This window comes from Artemia sp. Qi Xiang Cuo, chromosome 9 (assembly GCF_049724085.1).
Source record: "Artemia sp. Qi Xiang Cuo chromosome 9, ASM4972408v1, whole genome shotgun sequence".
NCBI lineage: Eukaryota > Metazoa > Arthropoda > Branchiopoda > Anostraca > Artemiidae > Artemia > Artemia sp. Qi Xiang Cuo.
In genome coordinates, this window is record NC_142802.1 from 68,037,672 (window position 1) to 68,058,437 (window position 20,766).

The 20,766-nt window shown below is 36.1% G+C and overlaps 1 protein-coding gene across 1 annotated transcript in view; it reads left to right on the forward strand.

Annotated features, from left to right (window-relative positions):
* LOC148948966 (NFX1-type zinc finger-containing protein 1-like) overlaps positions 1-20,766 on the forward strand; it is a 147,372-nt gene that overhangs the window by 48,400 nt on the left and 78,206 nt on the right. The window contains exons 5-9 of the mRNA XM_089095073.1: positions 1,647-1,778; positions 3,453-3,587; positions 9,022-11,390; positions 15,083-15,245; positions 17,302-17,533. Of these exons, the coding sequence (XP_088951199.1) occupies positions 1,647-1,778; positions 3,453-3,587; positions 9,022-11,390; positions 15,083-15,245; positions 17,302-17,533 (3,031 nt within the window). The remainder of the gene's footprint in view (positions 1-1,646; positions 1,779-3,452; positions 3,588-9,021; positions 11,391-15,082; positions 15,246-17,301; positions 17,534-20,766) is intronic.

Genomic DNA, 20,766 nt, shown 5'->3' on the forward strand with positions numbered 1-20,766 from the left:
TTATAGTAAAGATCGATGTGGGTATAGTGTTTTATTGTTTGTTTTTTTTTTTTTTTTTTTTTTTTTTTGTTTAGACCAGGGCATTTCGTATCAAAGAAGTTGTCGTGGGAACTTCGAAAAGGGCTCATTCCATTGAAAATAGAAAGAGCTGATGCCCTTTTTAATAGTCGAAAGTGAATGGAGGGCAACTAATCCCCCTCCCTCGCCCACCCTTCCATTTTCCCATTATGTTTAAAAATTGAATATTGCATTGATATTAAATCAAAATGCACTGTGTTGATGCTAATTCCCAATAAGGCATCTCAGCAGTATCCCAAGAACGACTGAGGGTATTATGTTCAAACTTTCGGGGCTACTTCTTCTCTTAAAATTTAACCAAATCAAAATAGCGTAAGTGTATCCAAGCTATCAAAGAAAGTAAACAGATTTTTTTGCGAATGATATGAAGTTTTCCATTTCAGGTCAACTAGAGGAGGTATGAAACTAAATTAAACACTACTATTTGTGTCCAGATTTTTTAAAGGGTGTATGTTGTTAAAAATTGCTGAAAATTTACTCCAGCATACAAATAGCACGCCAAACTATAAAGTCTTAAAAAAACGAAAAGATTTAAAGTATTATTTTCTTTTTCCCTGAAAAGATTATGTAAATATAAAACGAACAAAAATCAATTAAAAAAACTTTTTCCACAAAATAAGTTCTTCAAAGAAAAATAAAGAAGTCCATTAAACAAAAAATGAGCAAAAATAAAATCAAACAATCTACCAAGCGTGAAACTACCACAAATCAGCATCGATAAATAAATAAAATCCAAAACGAACAGAAATTAAAATAAATAACCGAGTCAAACTCAAAACGAGCAGTAATTAACATAATTGGGCTCAAAACCACTTTTCCTTCCAAGGCCAGAACAAAATTTGCACTTTACTGAAAAAAATACAAATGAATGTGCATTGTCAGTTTAATATACATATACTGATTTAGTAATAAAAATTTATAATATTATTTGATTTATTAAAGTTATAAAAGTAAAAACGTTTATATTTCAGTAAAGTGCAAATTTTTTTCTGGCCTTTCTTGGCCTTTTTTTCAGTAAAGTGCAAATTTTTTTCTTGCATACTGAGTATGAAGTTGATAAAAGTTCATAAAACAGTAAGCATACTGTTGATAAAAGTATGAAGAAATAGTCTGGAGTCTTCTTGAAACTTTCGAAAAAAGAAAACGGAAGGTTCCATTCCCTAAAAAGGGTATACAATTAAGCATTGAGATGTTCTCTATATGACTTGATAGGCCTGTTGAGATGAATTTGAGTTTCGTATATAATTTAATGTGAATAAAAAAAATTCTCCTTGTTTGAAGAAATGGTTATTCTTGCGATGATGGGAGGTAAACAGGAAATCAACGGCTGTCGTCGTTAAAATGGGCCCTAAAACAAGTTTCTGTGTGAATGGGGATACAGATTTATGATGCACTCTGATGATGACACGGCAAGGGGTCGCTCTAAATATCGCTTGCTAGAAGAAATGATGCCTGAATATCCATAGCTGCAGTTGAGCTAATACACCTTCTTATAATCATATCCAATCAGGCTGGCTTAAATAAATTTTACATTGAATTATTGTGAATTTATTATTTTTTTTTTCTAGGCGAGACAACAAAACCTATAGCAAGTGGACATGGGTTTCAGCAGCCGAGAAGAGGCAAGCAACTTCGAGGTAGGGGCCGTGGTGGACAAAAAGGTTGTTCTCCGAGCTTGAACCAGGAGAAAGCAAATTACTGTAAGTGAAGAATTTTCTCTTTTTTAACTCTCCAGCTACTTCTCTATAAAGAGTTTATATCTTAACTCAAACTTAAATTTATGGAACCTTTAATGTGTTTCTGCTATATTCTAATTCTAAAAACACTATGTTGGGTATGCATTTAAAATAGAACAATCTTTGTGCTAAAATTTCACTAGTTTAGGACGTCATTTCAATGTGCTGTAAGGTCGTACTGATCGCGATGATGATCAGCTTCCAAATTTTGCCATAGCTTCCAAATTCCATTAACCTCTTTTATCGCAGTCAATTCAGAAACCATTCTAATAAACTACAGCCAAAAAATTTTAGTATGACATCATCTTTATACAGTCCGGAAAAAGGCTTAGCCAGCTTCGCCTCTCGCTCAGACTATCTGTCTTGGCTTTATCTCCAATTAGCCAAGGCTTGATTGCAACTCGATTTTAATTCAAAATTAAGTCGGCAAGTGCCTGAGAATCTCTTCACATGGACAGTGAACGGGAACAATTATTCCGTTCTCTGACTATGTCTTCATTTTTTAGAGTTTATTCCCCGAAATATTTTTTTGTGTATTAGGATTTTGGCCCCAGGAATAGGTCTCATTATCAATGAGTAAAAGTTGTTTGCCTCGTTTCTGGTTTCCTGCCCTCTCCCTTCCACCACAACGAATGTGTAATCCTTTTGACCCAGAGAACGATCCCCGAAGGTTTTGAACCACTGGACAACAAAGATTAAATATATTCCCCTTTTTCAAGGATAAAATATTATACTTGAAATTGAGATTTAAATTGGCAAAATTTAGAGTTTTTTCTTCCGGGGTCGTGACCTTCCCTTCATGACATCCCTGGATTGACATTTATGAGACTTTTTAGCCATCTTTATAAAAATGACAATCTTGAGTTTGGCCAGATGTCCTGGGGAGTTATGGGAGAGGTGTTAGGCGGAGGGGTGAAACCAGGCATGGAAGGAAGTCTGGTTGCCTTTTAATCGCTTTCCACTCTTAAGAAGGGCACTAGAGCTTCCAACTTCTAATAAAATGAGCCCTATTAAGATTTCTATTGTCCCTTCCAAGGTAAATAGTCGAGAAAAAAACAAACAAATAAATAATGCATAGAAGGCACATGGCTCTTTACTTAGGAAGTACTAGAGCCTGCATCTGCTTGTGGTTTGCTTTTTTTGTTGTTGTTTTGAAAAAGAAAAAACAACACAGTTCCAAATACATATGTTATTGTGTAAGTCCCAAATGATTTCTTTTCCCTTAGAGGGTTTAGATGTTTCAACCGTTCAGAAAAAAAAACTGTTTTCACCATTTAAGCTTTTTATTTGGCTCATTTTCAGGGAAATATTTTTTTCTGGTTGTTCAAGCCAATTGGATGTAAAAAGATGTTAGCCACTTCTCAGGCTACGTTGTTAACCCCTAAATCCCTTCACGTTTTCAAGGGGCCCGTTACCAACTCTAATCACATCTGATCCCACAATGCTCAAGAACTTTCCATCCACAATCGAGTGAATCCCTGTGAAATTTCTCTGACCACTTTTTTATGAAAAGTGCTTAGGAGAAAAAATAGTATAAAGGAGGGACTGGCCTCTTTACTTAGGCAACGTCAGACCGTTGCCTCTTGTTTTCTGTTAGTTATTTCTTTTTGCAAACACTCTTAACAATGTTTTTTTTAGATCAGTCTATGGAATCCTTGTTAAGTGAGCCTGAAGTTATGCAGGGAAGGGACAATGGAAATCAAAGTCAACATAGGCGCCGTGGTGGTCACAAGAACCAACGCTCCAATTGGGAACATGAAAGGAATAGTTGTGGTAATTATGGTATAGCAATCAAGGCCGTATACAGGATTTTTTTTCGAGGGGGGGGACAAAAAGGACTAAAAAAAATCGTTAATATACATTTTGTTACGTCTTTACGAGTCGGACAAACATTTCAGAGAGGGGAGGCTTTAAGCCCCCATCCATTCAAAATAATACTGTATAACTATTACTAAAATATATTGCAAAATTTCGTCCAAAATATAAATATTAGGCTAAAATGTTGACTCTGGAGCTGATAATCCGAAAAACAAAAGCTTAACAAATATCACTTTTACAAAAAAAAATGATAACAAATTAATGTCAATTAAAATCAAAGAGAAATTAAATGAAAACGCTTTTTCCAAAACAAATTTTGTTCCAAAAATTGTAAAGAGCTAAATACAACCAAAGAGGAGTAAGAATTCCTGATAATTAATAATTCAAACATAGAAGGAACATAAATCACTATCAATGAATAAATTAGGCCCAGAGCAAACAGAAATATCAATGAATAATGGAGTCAAACTTAAAACGAACACAAATTGCAACAGACAACAGTGGCGTAATTTCGTCAAAATGCTGGGGGGGGGGTGTCATTGTTGTAGCCAATTTTCCCAATTGCGCCCCTGACAGACAGAAATGGGGTTAACCCTTTTAATCCTTACAGGCCCCGTCTTTGTCCAGAGAAGTTTAACTCTTGCAGAACCCACCACAACAAGTTTCTGAATCGGCTAGGCCAAATTTGCTGCGTTAATGCAGAGTCATAACATGCAGTTACTTACTAAATTGTATTGCTTCCTGGCTGTGCTCCATGTGCTGTATATCTTACCATTTTTGGGATTCGCTATACAATTTACTGGAATAGTTTTATTTAGCAAATGGGTCTAGGAGATTTCCCCCCGAGAAAATTCCCCCCTCCTCCCTGAGATTTCCCCCGGGTAATTCCCCCCACCGGAAATTTCCCCCCGTAGGAGGTATCCCCCGGAAATTGTCCCTCGTAGGAGATCTCCCCCCCCCCGTAAATTTCCCCCCGTAGGAGATTTCCCACCATAGGAGATTCCCCCCTGGAAATATCGCCCCGTAGGAGATTCCGACCCTCCTATCTCCAGAAGGTCCGTGCTTATTTACGACAGCGGTCATGGAGATTCAAACAGAATCCTAATGTTTGGTACGGGCGCATCAGTTCAGCTCGTCGATTCGTCTTCTCACTGGTTCGTTGACGGAACGTTCAAGACCGTGCCCGATTTGTTCTACTAGCTTTACGTTGTGCACTGCCTTTACGAGGATCTGGTGATTCCATGTGTTTACGCACTGCTGAATAACAAGTCAGAGGACACGTATACGAAAGTTCTTACCGAACTAAAGCCTCATTTCACGAATGGAGGTCCAACATCTGTATTGTCTGATTTCGAATTGGGCGTGCAGAATTTCTTCAGGAAAGCCTTTACAGCCACTGAAATGAATAGAGACGATGATGTATTTGTAGTCTCCGTTCAAATTCTAGCCGCTCTTGAATTCGGGCCCATTCCGGAAGTTCATTCTGCATTCAAAGCTGTCGTTGCAAAACTTAATGACAATGTGTTTGGGCCGATTATCATCTACTTTGAAGATAACTACATCGGTAAAATGCGCGGAAGTAAAAGAATACCTTGCAACTTTCCGCCCCGTGTCTGAAATATGTTCTACAGAGCGAAAGACGAACTCCCCAGGACAAACAACAATGTTGAGCGTCATCAGAGAAGATTGCAGTCTTCAGTTTCGGATCATCACCCTAGCCTTTGGAAGTTCTTGGACATCCTCAAGCACGAACAAGCACTGAATAGGGCGGCTGTGATTCAAGTAAATGCGGGACAATCCAGTGAACCAATTAAGAAAAGTATGTGGATTTAAATGCCAGAATTCTACGACAGATAGGAAACTACGGGAGCGCCGTAACGCTGGAGTACCTGAGGCTTATTGTAAGTAATATTAGTTTTAAAGTGTAGCGTTTTAACCGTGTATGTATTACCGTATACAACCAATTATTTACTTGACAAATAAAAAGTGTAGTCCACTCGCTCTTATATTTTAGGCCGCCGAGAAAGAGAAGAATTTTGCAACATTTTTCGAGCCATGGGTGACATCCGATGCAAATAAGTCTGAGGTAAGGGTAGTCTCCGGTGGCGATTACTTCCGAGAGGGGGAGGGGAGAATTTTCAGTGGCGGGGGATCTCCTAGGGGGGGGGAATCACCGGGGGGGGGAATCTCCTACGGGGGGAAATCACCGGAACTCTTAGAAAACATATTCCGTTCCAATCCTTTATATGTGATTAAATATGCAGCGCAATGTGTTTAATACGCATCTTTGAATTAATTTGGTATTTTGTATTGTTGAGAAATTTTTTATATGTCTTTATTTTCACTTGTTTTTTCCTATTTCTGTAAGTTGGCAAAAATAAGCTTATCTTAAAACAACTGAAATTACTCAAATCATCAGATAAACTGCCATGCCAAGCTAATGTTGCCTCTCTGTGAACATCTATCATAAACTAGAGTAAGTCATTTTGTAAAAATCTCCTTATTAATGTTTTATTTACATGATATCGAGATAGATTTTGCTTTGGGGAAATTTAATATAGTTGATTGCTATTTGCCTTCCGATTTTTTCTTTGCTTCTTTGAAAATTTAGACAAGTAATAATTTCCAAAACAATAAGAGTTTTCAGTAAAGTGCTAAATTTGCTACTATGTGCAAGAACGCTCTTAGGTGTAAAAGTCAACTCAGTACTCTGATCAAATGCGAATCTTGTTCTCAACTTCAGCCAAGATAGCTTCGATTTTTTCTATTTAATATAGCTAAGAGCTTTTTTCTTTAATTTGGCTTCAGACCTCTTAAAACCAAAATAAAACTAAGGAATGTTGTACGAAATATAACCTCAAGCAGAACATTTTTTTTAATGTTAATTTTAAAATTTATGTCCAACTGATAGCTTATCAAAGAAAATTAAGGAGCCATAGTAAGACCTAAAATAAGCAGAAATAAAGTCACACAATAAGCAAAACTTTAAACGAATGTGAATGCCTACAAACGAATAAATGAAACATCAAAGGAATATAAGTTAAAATGAATAATAAATTCAAGCCTAATAATAACATAGATTGAACTAATGAGGTGTGAAGTGGAGACCATGGATAAAACTGCCAAGGATCTGGACGATGCAGCTAGACGGTGTAATAGTTAATTATTGTACTGGCATGTTAATAAATTGAGAGGGAGTAATCAATCTGGACTTGTCCCGCTTAAGGATAGGAACGGGGTCACAGTTCGTGATAAGAAAAAGTTAAAGAGAGATAAGCAGAACATTTTAGAGTTACCGGAAAAGATATAGAGGAAAATGAAGAAGTTTATGACACCTTGGATGTGAAGGAAGATTATTTTGTGAGGAAGAATTAGCGACGGTACTAAAAAAGTAAAAAATAGTTAGGCTCAATGTGCTGATATTGTGGTAAATGACTTTCTTAAATATGGTGGCTATGAGGTTAGAAATAGGTTACTGAAGATTATGAACATGATTTTTGAAAAAGAGGAAGTACTTAGCAATTTTAGGAAAACCCTAATTAAACCCCTGCATAAGAAAAGAGTGAGTATGGTAATTATAGAGGCTTTAGCCTGGTCTCTGTAGGTAGCAATTTACTTAGTATGATGGTACTTTTTGATACTTTTTTGACGGAGAGATGCTGTAGACGAAGTTTCAAGAGAGGAACAATAGTGTTTTAGGAAGGGTAGAGGATGTGTCAACCAAATTTTCAGTCTTAGCTTAATAATTTGGAAATGGCATTTCCAATTTATTAAGCTAAGACTGAAAATCCGGTTGACACATCCTCTACCCTTTCTAAGACCCTACTGTTCCTCTCTTAAAACTTTGTCTACAGTCATGAAACACTTTTAGTCCTCAATATTATAGATTAGGAGTAAGCGTTTCGATTCCGCTGATAGAAGAGCTTTAGTGAAGAGATGAGATGAGAGGACTTTTATATTCAACTAATAATTACATCATACTTAACTGACACTTACCACATTTTTTGAATAACATTATCAACAAACGTAGAAATGGTAAGAACGCATGACGTTTTATTAAGCCACTATTGTGGCTCTTATAATATACCAGATAAATACATTAAAGTGATTAAGGAGCACAGGAAAGGTAATGGAAGAATGAGGAATCAAACGGGGAAGAAAACTTTTTTCGGACTTTGATTATGCTGGTGATTTAAGCATCCTAGATGAAAGTGTGAGAAAAATGAATGAACTTTAAGAGGTTTTGCGAGTTCAAGGCTCTAGAATAGGGTTAAAAATTAATGTAAAAAGACTAAGTCACTAAGGCTAGGAATAAGTGATGATGAACGTTGACGTTGGGCAACGAAAAGATCAGTCAAGTGGACAGCTTCACTTACCTTGGTAGTATTAGTAAGGATGGTTGGAGCAGTGAAGATGTTAAAAGTAGCCTAGAGTAGCCAAGGTTCGGCCTGTTTTTTCACAGTTGAAGAATTAGAAATAATTGGAAAAAGATTGGAAGAATTAGAAGACAAGTCTGCGAACCAAGATTAGAATATTGGAAGCTACAGTGATAACAGTGATCAGATATGATTCTGAAGCATAGGTGCTCCCAAAACTGAGGAAGATTTGCTAGATATTTTTCAGAGAAATTGCCTACGGATTGTTTTGGGTACCAGGCTGACTGACCGCATTTCGAACAGTTGGCTATACGAAAAGTATGGTTCAATCCCGCTTTCTAGGGCTATAATGAGAGAAAGGTTGAGATAGCTAGGGCAGGTTCTGCGGAGGAAGGATGACCTATTGCCAACGATTGTCCCATACGACCAACCGTCTTGGGCTAAACAGAAAGCAGGTCGTCCGCGGTTGGGTGAGAAGATGTCGTAAAGAAAGATTGAAGGGAAATGGGAACTTCCTAGGAGGGTGTAAAGAGGGAGGCTTTGAATAAATTATTATGGAAGAGGAGCTTGCATAGCTGTGTTGACCTCAGGCGGCCTGGTTTTATGGTGAGCTGTTAGTACTAGTATTAATAGTAATACTATGAACAAATAAATGAGACCTGAAACGGCTAGAAACTAAACAGTAATAAGAGTGTGTCTGTCGCCCCCTCAAATTATCTAAGGTCTATTTGTCAAAAACAAAAATAAAAAGGCACAGATGACCGATCACTCTTTCTTGAGTCAATGCTACTGCGTTGACTTTGACTTCATTAAGACCTGAATAATTACAAACATGTTAAGCAATTTTTTTTATATGTTAACATAATTTTATATGTTTTAGGGATTCTTACTCAATCTTTGTGACTGATGGAGCTAATTTTTTTAAGGTTTGCAATTGGTCACCACGATGATAGCTAAAATAATACTTATTAGTTGTAATAAATTTAATCATATAATTATAGTTTTTTTTTCAGATGACCAAGGTATGCCAATGGCCGGTAGAGCAAGTTTCCCTCAAGAAGGAAATAAATATCAGAGACACCACCAAGATCAGAAAAGTGAGCGCCTAAATTTCAAAAACGGAAAAAATTTCCACAATGAAAATATGCCATCAAACTATCATGCCATACCTGAGAGAGCAGCGTCGAATAATTATGAAAATCCGTATGTTGATTTAGGTACGCACCAAAACAAGCCAACACGGCCAGTACCAGATTTCTTTCAGAGAGGAGAAAGACATGGTAACAGAAATGAAAATGCAGATTTTAGTATGTACCAGAGCCAACGGCTCAGACAAATGCCAGAAGTGTTTGAGAGAAGAGTGACATATCCAAATAGAAATGAAAATTCAGATTTTAATAAGCATCAGAATCAGCACCAGGGTCGTTCTTATACGCATCATGAATCAAGTATGCACTATGAAGGTGATGCAAAACAGTTGATGCAAATCAGCACAAACCAATCATTTAACTATAGAGAACTTGAATCTATGCAGGATTTCGAGCCGTCATATATTCTTCGACTTTTTTGTAGTGACGATAAAGAATTCGAAAAACTTTTAGAAACAGATTTGGATTTTGATTGGTATTATTTGGTATTAAGGCTTTTGGCAAGGATCTGCAACTCCTATGTGCCAGACATACACCATTCCTTGTTTTCAGACCTTCTATTGAAGGTAAAACAATCCAAATTTCTTCGACATTTTACTATTATTGTTACTCAGTTATCCTCTGGAAAACAAGTTGATAATAAAAAAGTAATTCACCTACATGAGGATCTTGTAATTCTCTTTCGAATTTTCATTGATAAATACCCAACTTTAGCATATGATTCAGTTCCAGAAAAATACTTTGAAGTAATAAATGGGATGAAAATGCTTCTGGCTATCAATGAATACAATGTGCCGCAGGAGGTCTATGAAGCTTTATGTTTGCTGCAATTAAACATTGATGGTATTCGAAGAAGTTTAGCAAATAAAAGTGAAAAAATACCTGGAAGAAGACTGCCTCAAATGGGTCACAGAGAAGAGCTGTCACATGATGAGCCACCCAATTACTTTAGAGACTTGAGTATTGTGCCCACGATGGAAGACTTGAATTCAGAAGAGACTCCCTTCGTTAGACCTGCTATTGTCTCTGGTGCATATGAAAATATTGAGCATTACCTTGATGTTCAATTCAGGCTACTACGAGAGGACTTTTATTATCCACTTAAATCTGGAATTAAAAAATATCGAACCCTTTTAAGGGATAAAAGGAAAGTCGTGGGCAAGATTGATGATATACTCGTTTATCGCAGTGTCAAATTTGCTGACTATGATGTCGTTAACGGCAGCTATACGATTTCGATTTCTGTGAATGGCCTTAGTCATATTAACTGGGAAAATTCTAAGAGATTAATGCATGGCTCGCTACTCTGTTTAAGCAGAGACAACTTTAAGACAGGAGTTATAGCAACAGTGTTTAAACGTGATACAAAGTTGCTTTCGCAAAAAGGATTGGTTCAGATCAAAATAGAAGAGACTGCTGGACGTGGAGATTTTACCGTCGGTACTTTTACAATGGCTGAATCATCTGTATATTTTGAAGCATACCGCAATGTTTTGAGGGTATTAAAGGAGTATACGGAGACTAATTTTCCGTTGAAAGAGTTCATACTTGGACAGAAAATTGATGCCCACCTTCCTGGATACGTGTCAAACTCCCTAAGAGCGCAGACCAAACCGGTTTACAACTTAAATGCTCTTGTTCCGACGGATAGCCATATGGACTCAGTGGATATCTTGTCATTTGGCAGACAACTTACGGCACAGCAGCTGAGCTTAGATCAAAGTCAGTTCGAAGCTATAAAATTGGCATTGACTGAAAGAGTGGCTATCGTACATGGCCCACCGGGTACAGGAAAAACATTTATCGGTCTAAAAGTGGTTGAAACATTACTTTTGAACCACCATATCTGGAGAGTAGATAAAGATTTTCAGCCTATTAAAAATCCAATATTAATTGTTTGTTATACGAACCATGCTTTAGATCAGTTCCTTGAGGGAATATTGAAATTTACTAATAATGTTGTACGGATTGGAGGCATGTCGAAATCTGAAACAGTCAAACCTTACGCTCTAAGTGAGCTCCGAAGAAATTCAAGGATGAAGATAGGTCAAGAAATTCGTGATCATTCTATCTATGAGAAAAGGAGAGAGATAAATGCTATTGTGAGCCAATTACGTGAGCAGAATAGTGTTATTGGATTAGTAGAAAAGAAGATTATCCTGCATGAACTAGATCTGCTGAAGAATAAAATCATTCCGCCGGAATTGGCAAGAAGCTTTGAATTACTAGACCAGGTAATCGATATTCTAATTATTATGTCTTATCTGCCTCTATGAAGTTACAGTTGTTACTAAGGTCATTTGAGAGTTAGGGAAGGAGGGCTACCAACACTGGAAGAACCAGTTTTTTTTTTTAACAAACTTTCAAGTACCCCCCCCCTAGTAAATGAAGTCTTTACCCTTACCCGTGCAAAATATTGGTGGGTGTTATTAAGTAAGGCTGGACTTCTGTTGCAATCTTCTAATTCGTTGTTCATTTCTTGTCATTCAATTAGAAGATTTTAGAAAATGAGACCTATTATTCTACCTGTCCGATCTTGCTAAGTCGTCCTGGCTAAGTGGTAGACCCGCAGGGTTGGGAATCCTTTGTCCGAGGGGCACGGGCTCGTTTCCTGGCGTGACTGGTTATTTGGCTAGTGACAGGGGTCAGTGGCATGACTCTGTAAGGTCAGCCAGAGTTGACCCAGCTCTAAATGAGTACCTGGAGATGTCTGAAGGAGGTGAGCAGGAACGGTGTGCGAAATCACAGGATGACTGGCCCCCCAGCGCCCCATTGTACTTCTTTGCTGAAGGGCCATGAAACGGAGATCAGCCCCGCTGGTTTGGATCTTGAGGCTCTAGTTCCGTCTTATTTATTTACTTACTTACTTATTTACCTGTCCGATCTGTTGAAATGAAGGATTTTCTACCTAAAAGTAAAAACTATAGAAATGGTTAATATTTTTATATTGACTTATAGTCATTGCTGATGGAATGAGTAAGTTGGTAATTGTTAATTATATGAATTCAGATCGCACATGCTAATACTATTTGCTCATATATAGACTTAATATACCATATTTTACTACAGCTGTTGCTAAACTAATGGGAAAACACAACCAACAACTTGAAGACAACTCCTTTTACACTAGTTAAATTTATACATTGCCATGACTTTTCTGTTTCACTTTTTTTACAAAATGATTCAAAGTGATTCAATTTTTGTCTCATTTGCACTTAATTGGCAGCAATTAAATATACCCATATTGTTTACATACGAGTCATAAATTCTCATAATCTGCAGTGTGTGTCTTTTACTATGGCACACCATTTGTGGTGTTCTTCTTTATTTTTGTGTTTATTGAATTGTCTTTCGTCCTAGAAAGCAGTGTTCTTTTTTTCCGTAGTGCTCCGTCATCTGTGTTGTATGAAGACGGGATTCCAAAAATAATTATACTTGATCTGTATGTCAAGGGTATAAATTCAATTATACCTCATAGATTCTATATTTGCAGAAAAGTTTTCATTGTTTAAACATACTAAAAGCTGACTGTATATAATAAAAACCTACTGTGGAGACATTACAGACTTACCGCTTAAAGTACTATTATGTGGAATATTTTTAGTATTATGATTGGCAGAAGTGCAGAGCCTTTTATTTGTTGCTGATTTAGTAGAAAAAATTTACGCATAAGAATTAAAAATAAGTGTTTCAAACCATAAAAAAAAATATATTTCTACATCGTAAATTGCAAAATTAAGGTAAAAATTAGTCGAAATCCATCATAGTTCAAATTTAGACGGGCAACTTTAAACAACTTGTTTAAAATTGAGATGGTAAAAAAAGTGTTTAAATTACGAAAAGATACCGATATTTCTTTTATTTCCCGTCTTGGACCATACGACAATCGGTGCAAGTTTTTATTCTGTCCTTTTTTTGTCTTTTTCTGATCTTCACCCTTATTATTCTGAATCTAATCGTACAATTCAGGCTGAGAAATTGAAACGATTAGTGCGGTTTGAAACAATCTTCTTTTCAAAGCTTTTGTGTGTAGATAATTTTTTGTTTCATATGTTAATAGTAGGCCTATACTTAAGGAACATAAAACCAAATTAATTAATAAAATGAAGAAGGTGGTATGGCATTTTGCCTTTTTTTTATTTATAATACTGATTTCTTAATTGGCTCTGCTTATATTTTTTTAGTTAACAGTAAATGCGTTAAAATGTCGCACCTTTTTGCTTTGTATGTTATTTGCTACATTGAAAATAGGCGGGACTTTATTACTGTAACAGACTATCATAATGAGAAACAATATATTTTTCAATAAAAGCCATGTGAAAGAAAAAAAAAGTAACATATTGTAAGGACATTTAAAATACTATTGTACAGAGATTTGGCAATATTATGGGTTAATGTGGAGGGCCAATTTAAAAGTTGGTAGGAAAAAGGGATATAGTAAATTTTTAGGCAGATATACTTTAAAAAAGGTTTTTGAAAGTGAGAATACACAATGTAAAACTATAACAAAACTTTTGGAGATTTCGAACTATATAAAAGATGCATGATTGTGTGTCGTAAACGTCAAATGTCGTAAATTAGTCAAAATACATCATAGGTCAAAATTGAAAAGACACCTTGCATGGGCGTCCATAAGGGTTGCAGCGGGTGTCAGCTCTCCCCCCCCCCCGTGGCTGAATGATGCTGCCTTGTATTCTTATATTTTGTTCTGATATTTCTATTACACAGCATTGGAACTCCGATTAGACCAGGTAAGCCCCCCCCCCCCCAAAAAAAAAAATTCAGCCTATGGGCACCCTCGACACCTCGGTAAAATGAATGAAAAAATAATAATAAAACTTAGAGACGAAACTTTTTCTCATGTTTTCCATCTTGACACACTCAAAAGTTCACGTTTTTTTCGCCTTCTTTTGATCTACCCTTATTATTCGTGATCTCAATGAAAAATACAGGTTGGAAAATTGAAAAAATTGATTCCGTTTTAATTGGTCTTAATTGCAAAGTTTTGCATGTACAGAATATTTTTCATGTATAGATAATATACTTTAAAAAAAATCTAATTATTTCCCAAAATAAAGACTGCGACATGGGAATTTACCCCTCTTATTTTTAATAGTCTTTTCTTAGTGGGCTGAACTAATTTCTTTTGAGGTAATAAAAGAGTGCTAGATATTTATATTTCAACTATTGTTTGTTACATCACTACAAGTGCAAATAAGTGGGACCTACCCGAAAATGGACAAAAATCCTGATTTTTAAGTCTAGAACTTTCTTTTAGAAATAATTGCCCATTTGTTAAGATTCTTCTGATCCTATCAAATATTTGACCTTACTAAACACTATACGGTGCACTTGACATAGGCTGACCATTTATTTATTACATAGAAATGCACCAGTGCATAGATTGACCTTTATGAAATTCGTCCATTATAACCATTGGGAGGGACGACACATTTTCAGTAATACCTCTAGAAACTCTAAGAATTGACACCACTTCCAGAGCCGTTCAAAGAAGGGATGGCAACCGAGCCATCTTCCAAGGGCACCACATCTGGGGTTGTTGTGGCTGGGGGGTTGCCCATTTTGATCAAATTTTTCACTTTGATTCAGTTATTTTGCTTGTATTTGAGTTGGGAGGAGAGCAATGTAATTATTTTTTCTCCGGCCACCACCAAACCAAGGAACAGCTCTGCTTGCTTCGATAGTATTATCTTACATTTTTAGCATTTGTCCCGATAGGTATTCAGTTCTATGCATAGCAATTCTGCTATACATATAACCTCATACCCTTTTTGCATCATTTTTTTTTTCATTCATATTTGTACACCTGCATATTTGTACTATATATTACTTATATCTACTTATATTGCCTATATTTTGCTTGTATCTACGCCTATATATTTGTATTTCATATTTATCTCCTTAGGGATTCAAGTCCAGCAACATGATTTTATGGCTTGGTATTCATGACCTTCCATCCCTTCAATCAGTACTTAAAAATTTGGAAAAGGCTGGAGGATATTTACAAGAAAACCAAGAATCAGCTGATCAATGCGAAAAAGAAGAGGAATACGATTTTGAAGAAATTGGTATGATGTATTTTCTAGGCTTTATTATTGTGGATTACCCTGCAGGGATGGATCCAGGATTTTCTTAGGGGGGGGGGGGCAAAATAGGTAGATCCGATGAACTTGCGTTACGAGCAAGTTTAATTAACGCAAACTTGAGTTAATTAACTAAATTACACTACTTCTGGCTACGCGAGGGGGGGGGCCTCGCCCCCCTGGATGCGCCACTGTTGCCCTTTCTATACAGCCAAGACTTTAATACGTCAGTTCAACAAAATTTTTATTATTTTTCAAACAAAAGTTAAGAGTAAAAGCGTAACCTAAAACAATCAGAAATAAATTCAAAATAAGGCAAACTTAAAATGGACACATTTTACATATGAAGGGATAAATAAAACCTAAAAGGAGCAGCTATTTAAAATAAATATCTAAACTTAGAACGAACAGAAATTCCCACATATAAAAATTTGGCTGCTGCACCTTCAAACATGTTAAGGGCTAGAGTGTCATGCGCTTTGCACTCAAAGTGCGCGATAAGTTAAAATTTCAAATCGAATGACCCCCCCCCCCTTTTTTGTAAGCTTTTAATACTATAAGCTGCCCCCCTCAATAAAATAAAATTAATAAATTGAGAACACTTTGCTCTTTTAGACAGTTCGTGGTAAGGAACTGTAAGTAAGGAGCAAACTCTGCCAATAGTAAAAAAAGCTCTTAAAGTCAAAAGTCTGGAAAAAAAAATGTAAATCATAAGAATGTCCAGTTTATGCCGGTGCACGAATGCCTAAAATATTGTGAGTATAGAGTTATCAAATTTATAAATTTAAGGTTGTCCCCATCAAAAGCAAGTAGCAAAACTGAACTAGCATAATTCAAGATAAGGAGAGGAACCCCCACCCCTTCTCTTTCTAAAAGGCTTCCGTTTGATTCTGATAACAATAGTACTGTCAGTTTCTGGAGGCCCCAGATCTCCCTAAAAGAATTTGTAGCTGCGAGAATACTCTTTGCCTATTTCTCTGTCGTGCAAGTACATTTATTTGTATGTTTGATTATCTTTTGCAGTTTTTTTTTTCTCCAAGGTGTTATCTTATTGAACCACGGGACGTAGATATTGGGGGAGGGGGGTCTCATTGGAACAAAAATTATGAGCTATATAACTCTTTTCAACAACCAGTTGTGACGAGAGGGTACATAAGGCTCTTCCTGTGTCCAATGTTGTTTAGAATTGCTCAATCCATATTGAAGCATTCATATACAGAACTTCCAACGATTGGGTATAAGTTGTCGGACTCGGAAGTATTTTTGGTTTTTCAAAGATATCTCGTGGAAAATATCCTTTCTTATGCAAACGACCAATTTTAAATTAAATATCGATCACTTACATTAGAAAGGCGAGAATATTATGATTTATTGGAAGTTGGGTCGCAGGGGAAAATACTATTTGAGATAATTTTAAGATAACAAAGACCTTCTCTTTCTAGCGTGACTCAACAAACGGTGCAAATGCATATGAAGTCCTGGGGTCAGTGACAGAAATTTTACCCCTTGCTATTGACGGGTCACTTAATTTTGAATTGCTTGGATGTTCAATATTGATAATTACCTATCACGTAAAGCTGTTGATCAATAAATTTAAGTCAATAGCCAATAGAGTGACAACTTACTTTCATATCAACGCGCCTGTGTTTGGGCTCAATGGACCTGACTCTTTTGATTTGAATTGTCAGTTTTAGTCTATGTTCTTATGATCTTTCTCTCTTGTCTTTTGAAGTGTATTTTAATTCCATTTTTTCCTCACTCTCGTGTTCTTTTAGTGAAACGTTTGAAAAATTTGCAAAGATTGCGCAGGAGAATTCAGCATTTGGAGTTTTTTGCCAGCAAGTTTTGAGTTTTTCAGCATTGTTTACTGGGTGATCTTGTTGTTATGATGAAATGTCTGTCGAATTGACGATCCACTTACCTTATTTGTCCTTTATATCACATGTTCTATTGATTTTAGGCTATCCCTATTGAACTCTTTGAACCACTTTATCCTTATTTCGAGTTGATTTAATTGTTCATCAATGGGTTTTTCTTTCAGATGATTTTGAGCGTGCAAGAATAGTCGATGATTTTAACATCCAGGATCCTTTGGAAGCACTAATTTCTGCTGAACAAGGGACTATTAGTGGATCCAACATTTTGAAAAACTTTTTTACCGTTGCTTGGTCTGAAGAAATGACTATTGAGACGATTGAAAAGCTTGAAGAGAGTTTGAAGAGGAAGGACGTGTTTGGAGCTTCTCGTCGACAGATTCTGGCTGATATTGAAAGGTCAACTTTCATGTTTATTTTAAAATCTAGTATTTTCAAACAGTTCGTGGTAACGAATTGTAAGTAAGGAGCGATGCGGCTCAATAGTAACCGAAAGTGTAAGAAACAGATTCTTGATGTTTATTAAAATTAAGAAGTTTAATGTTACCCATCAAAAGTTATGAGTATGAGAAAATTTGCCTAATTTTTGCAAAAGGGGGGAAACATCCCTAAGAAATCAAGTGATCTTAATGAAAGTCACACCATGAGATTCAGAAAATCAGTGAACCGAAATGCAGAGGTTTTAAGCTCCTATATACAAAACTGTGGAATTTGATTGATTTGCCTGAAGCACGATCACGCCTGCGTGTTTATTTGTTTTGTTTGTTTTTTTCCAGGGGTGATCATATCGAGCCAGTGATCCTAGAGTATCATTTGATTAGAAATCAAAAGTTCTAGTGCCATTTTTAAGTGACCAAAGATATAGGAGGGCAGCTAGCCCCCCTCATACCCCCTTTTTTTACCTCAAATTTTCCGATCAAAATTTTGAGACAGTCATTTTCTTCAGCATGGTCAAAAGATCTAATAACTATGTCTTTGAGGATAACTTGACCCCCGCAGCCTCTGAGGGAAGAGCTGCAAGATTTAAACTTTGCTCATTGCTTACATATAGTATTGGCTATTGGGAAGTATTAAATTTTAAAAAAACAAGTTTTTTTAACTGAAAGTTAGGAGCAACATTAAAACTTAAAACGAACAGAAATTGTTCCGTATTTGAAAGGGACTATCCCCTCCTCAACGCCTCGCTCTTTACGCTAAAGTTAGACTCTTTCTCACAACTCTATTTTTTAAAACAATAAAAAAATTTAGCGTAAAGAGCGAGGCATTGAGGAGGGGACAGCCCCTTTCATATATGGAATAATTTCTGTTCATTTTAAGTTTTAATGTTGCTCCTTACTTTCAGTTAAAATAACTTTTTTTTTTATTTAAATTTTGAACGTTTTTCAATTAATGGAGGTTTTGATTTTGGCTCACCGTGCATGAATAATTAAAAAAAAAAAATTGGATATTAATTTTACTTTTATTTGCTTAAATGACTTTCTCGAAAGTTGTCTAATTTTATTTACGAACGTTTTTATTAGTAATAAATATACGTAACTTACAAATTGACTTACGTAACGAAATTCAATATCCATATATTTTTAATACGTATATTAGGGGGTTTGCCCCCTAGTCAATACATCGCTTTGTACGCTAAAGTTCGAATTTTGTTCCAATTCTTTAAAATGACCCCTTAATCACAAAGGCCGTTAATTAGAATAAATAGTTCTTATAAAACTACTTAAAAATAGTTAGCTTAAAGAGCGAGGTATTGACTAGGGGGCGAACCCAATTATATACTTAATAATTTCTGTTCGTTTTAAGTTTTGATGTGGCTCCTTAATTTCAGTTGAAAAACTTGTTTATTTTTTTATTTAATTTCTGATCGTTTTTTTTTTAAATAATGCTGGAAAATCCAGCGCCCCTTCATAGCAGTTTTCCTTCCCCCATGGAAACTTACTCGATGGAAAGATCTTACCACATAGCTCCCGACCCCCCCCCCCCACTACCAGAAGAAAATCCCCCTTGAAAACGTCTGTATACTTCCCAATAACCAATACTATATGTAAACATTGGGTAAAGTTTAGATGGGGTGACTTTGGGAAAAAAATGAGCGTGGGAGAGGGCCTAGTTGCCCTCCATTTTTCGGTCACTTATAAATGGCACTAGAACTTTTAAATTCCGTTTGAATGAGCCCTCCCACGGTATTTTAGGACCACTGGGTCGATACGATCACCCCTGGAAAAAAAGACAAATAAACATCATCTGTGATCTTTCTTCTGGCAAAAAATACAAAATTCCAAATTTTCGCAGATAGGAGGTTCTATAACTTTTAGAGGGTCTTTCCCCATTTTTTTGAAAATCAGCTAAATTTTCTCAGGCGGTTAACTTTTGATGGGCAGGAATAAACTTAATGAAACTTATATATTTGAAATCAGTATTGAAATATGATTCTTTTGATGTATCTATGGGTATCAAATTCCCTTATTTTAGATTTTCAGTTACTATTGAGCCGGGTCGCTCCTTACTTACAGTTCGTTACCACGAACTGTTTGATAAAGGCATTTTATCGTCGTTAGCAGACTATTAAAGAATTTTCAATGTGAATTGGAGATTTAAGCTCTGGTCAATCGTGAAATGATTTCTAGAAAAAGTTTACTAATTTGTTTTGCAATTTTGCTATTTAAAATTAAAAAAAAAAGTTTCGCATACTGACCAATGGTCTTGGACTGGTAATGGACCAATGGCGAATTTTGGACGTGCGAAGCTGAAAATATTCGCCTGGCGATGACGAATTCGCCTAGCGTCAGCGAATTCGCTTTCTCTGGGCACCTAGCTTTATGGTCTGCGTTGCGCAGGTACCGATCTTCTGATTTACTGCCTTTGGCCGGGAGTACAATGCGCGGTTGGGGGCAAATCATCCGACGCTTCCCGTGTTTTCCCCCAGATTTCTCCAGGTACTTCGGGTTGAGCTTACAGAGTGACACCATTGACCCCGTTTCAAACTAAGTAACCAGCGACAGCAGGACTCAAACCCCTGTCCTCAGTATTTCAAACCTAGATTAATTTGATTTATTATTTGGTGATCTAGGAATTGTATTTTGTTGTTTCTCTTGACTCTTGGCTGATCCAGTACGTAACATAAACTAACGTAACGTGGCATTCGTGTGGCATAGCTTACCACTAACTTAGCGACAAAATTTGTTCCGTCAGATTAAACAACAGTACCCTAAAGTCTTATGCTATTCTAATGTGAACGATTTTATGGCATAGTGAGGAAGAACATAAAATGCTGAATCAAACCTAAGTTGAAACTCTGGTACCTGATTCTATGGCCCTTTAGAGTACTGGTAGACGCTCCATTGGAGGAAAATTGTAAAGTGGTTGAAAGCCCTAGGTAAATTAGGTCAAAACAGGAATTAAGTTATTTTTCTCTAACTTGTTATGTTTTAGGTTTATTTAGTTGTTACACGTTCGAAAGTTAAATTAGATGTCATTACGAATATATGAAAACAATAAGTCAAGAACATAAATATTTTCTTAATAAACTTTCTAAATAAGCAAAGAATATAAATATTTTCTTAATAAACATTCTAAATAAGCAAAGAATATAAATGTTTTCTTAGATCAACACAAAAAAAATATCCTGTAAA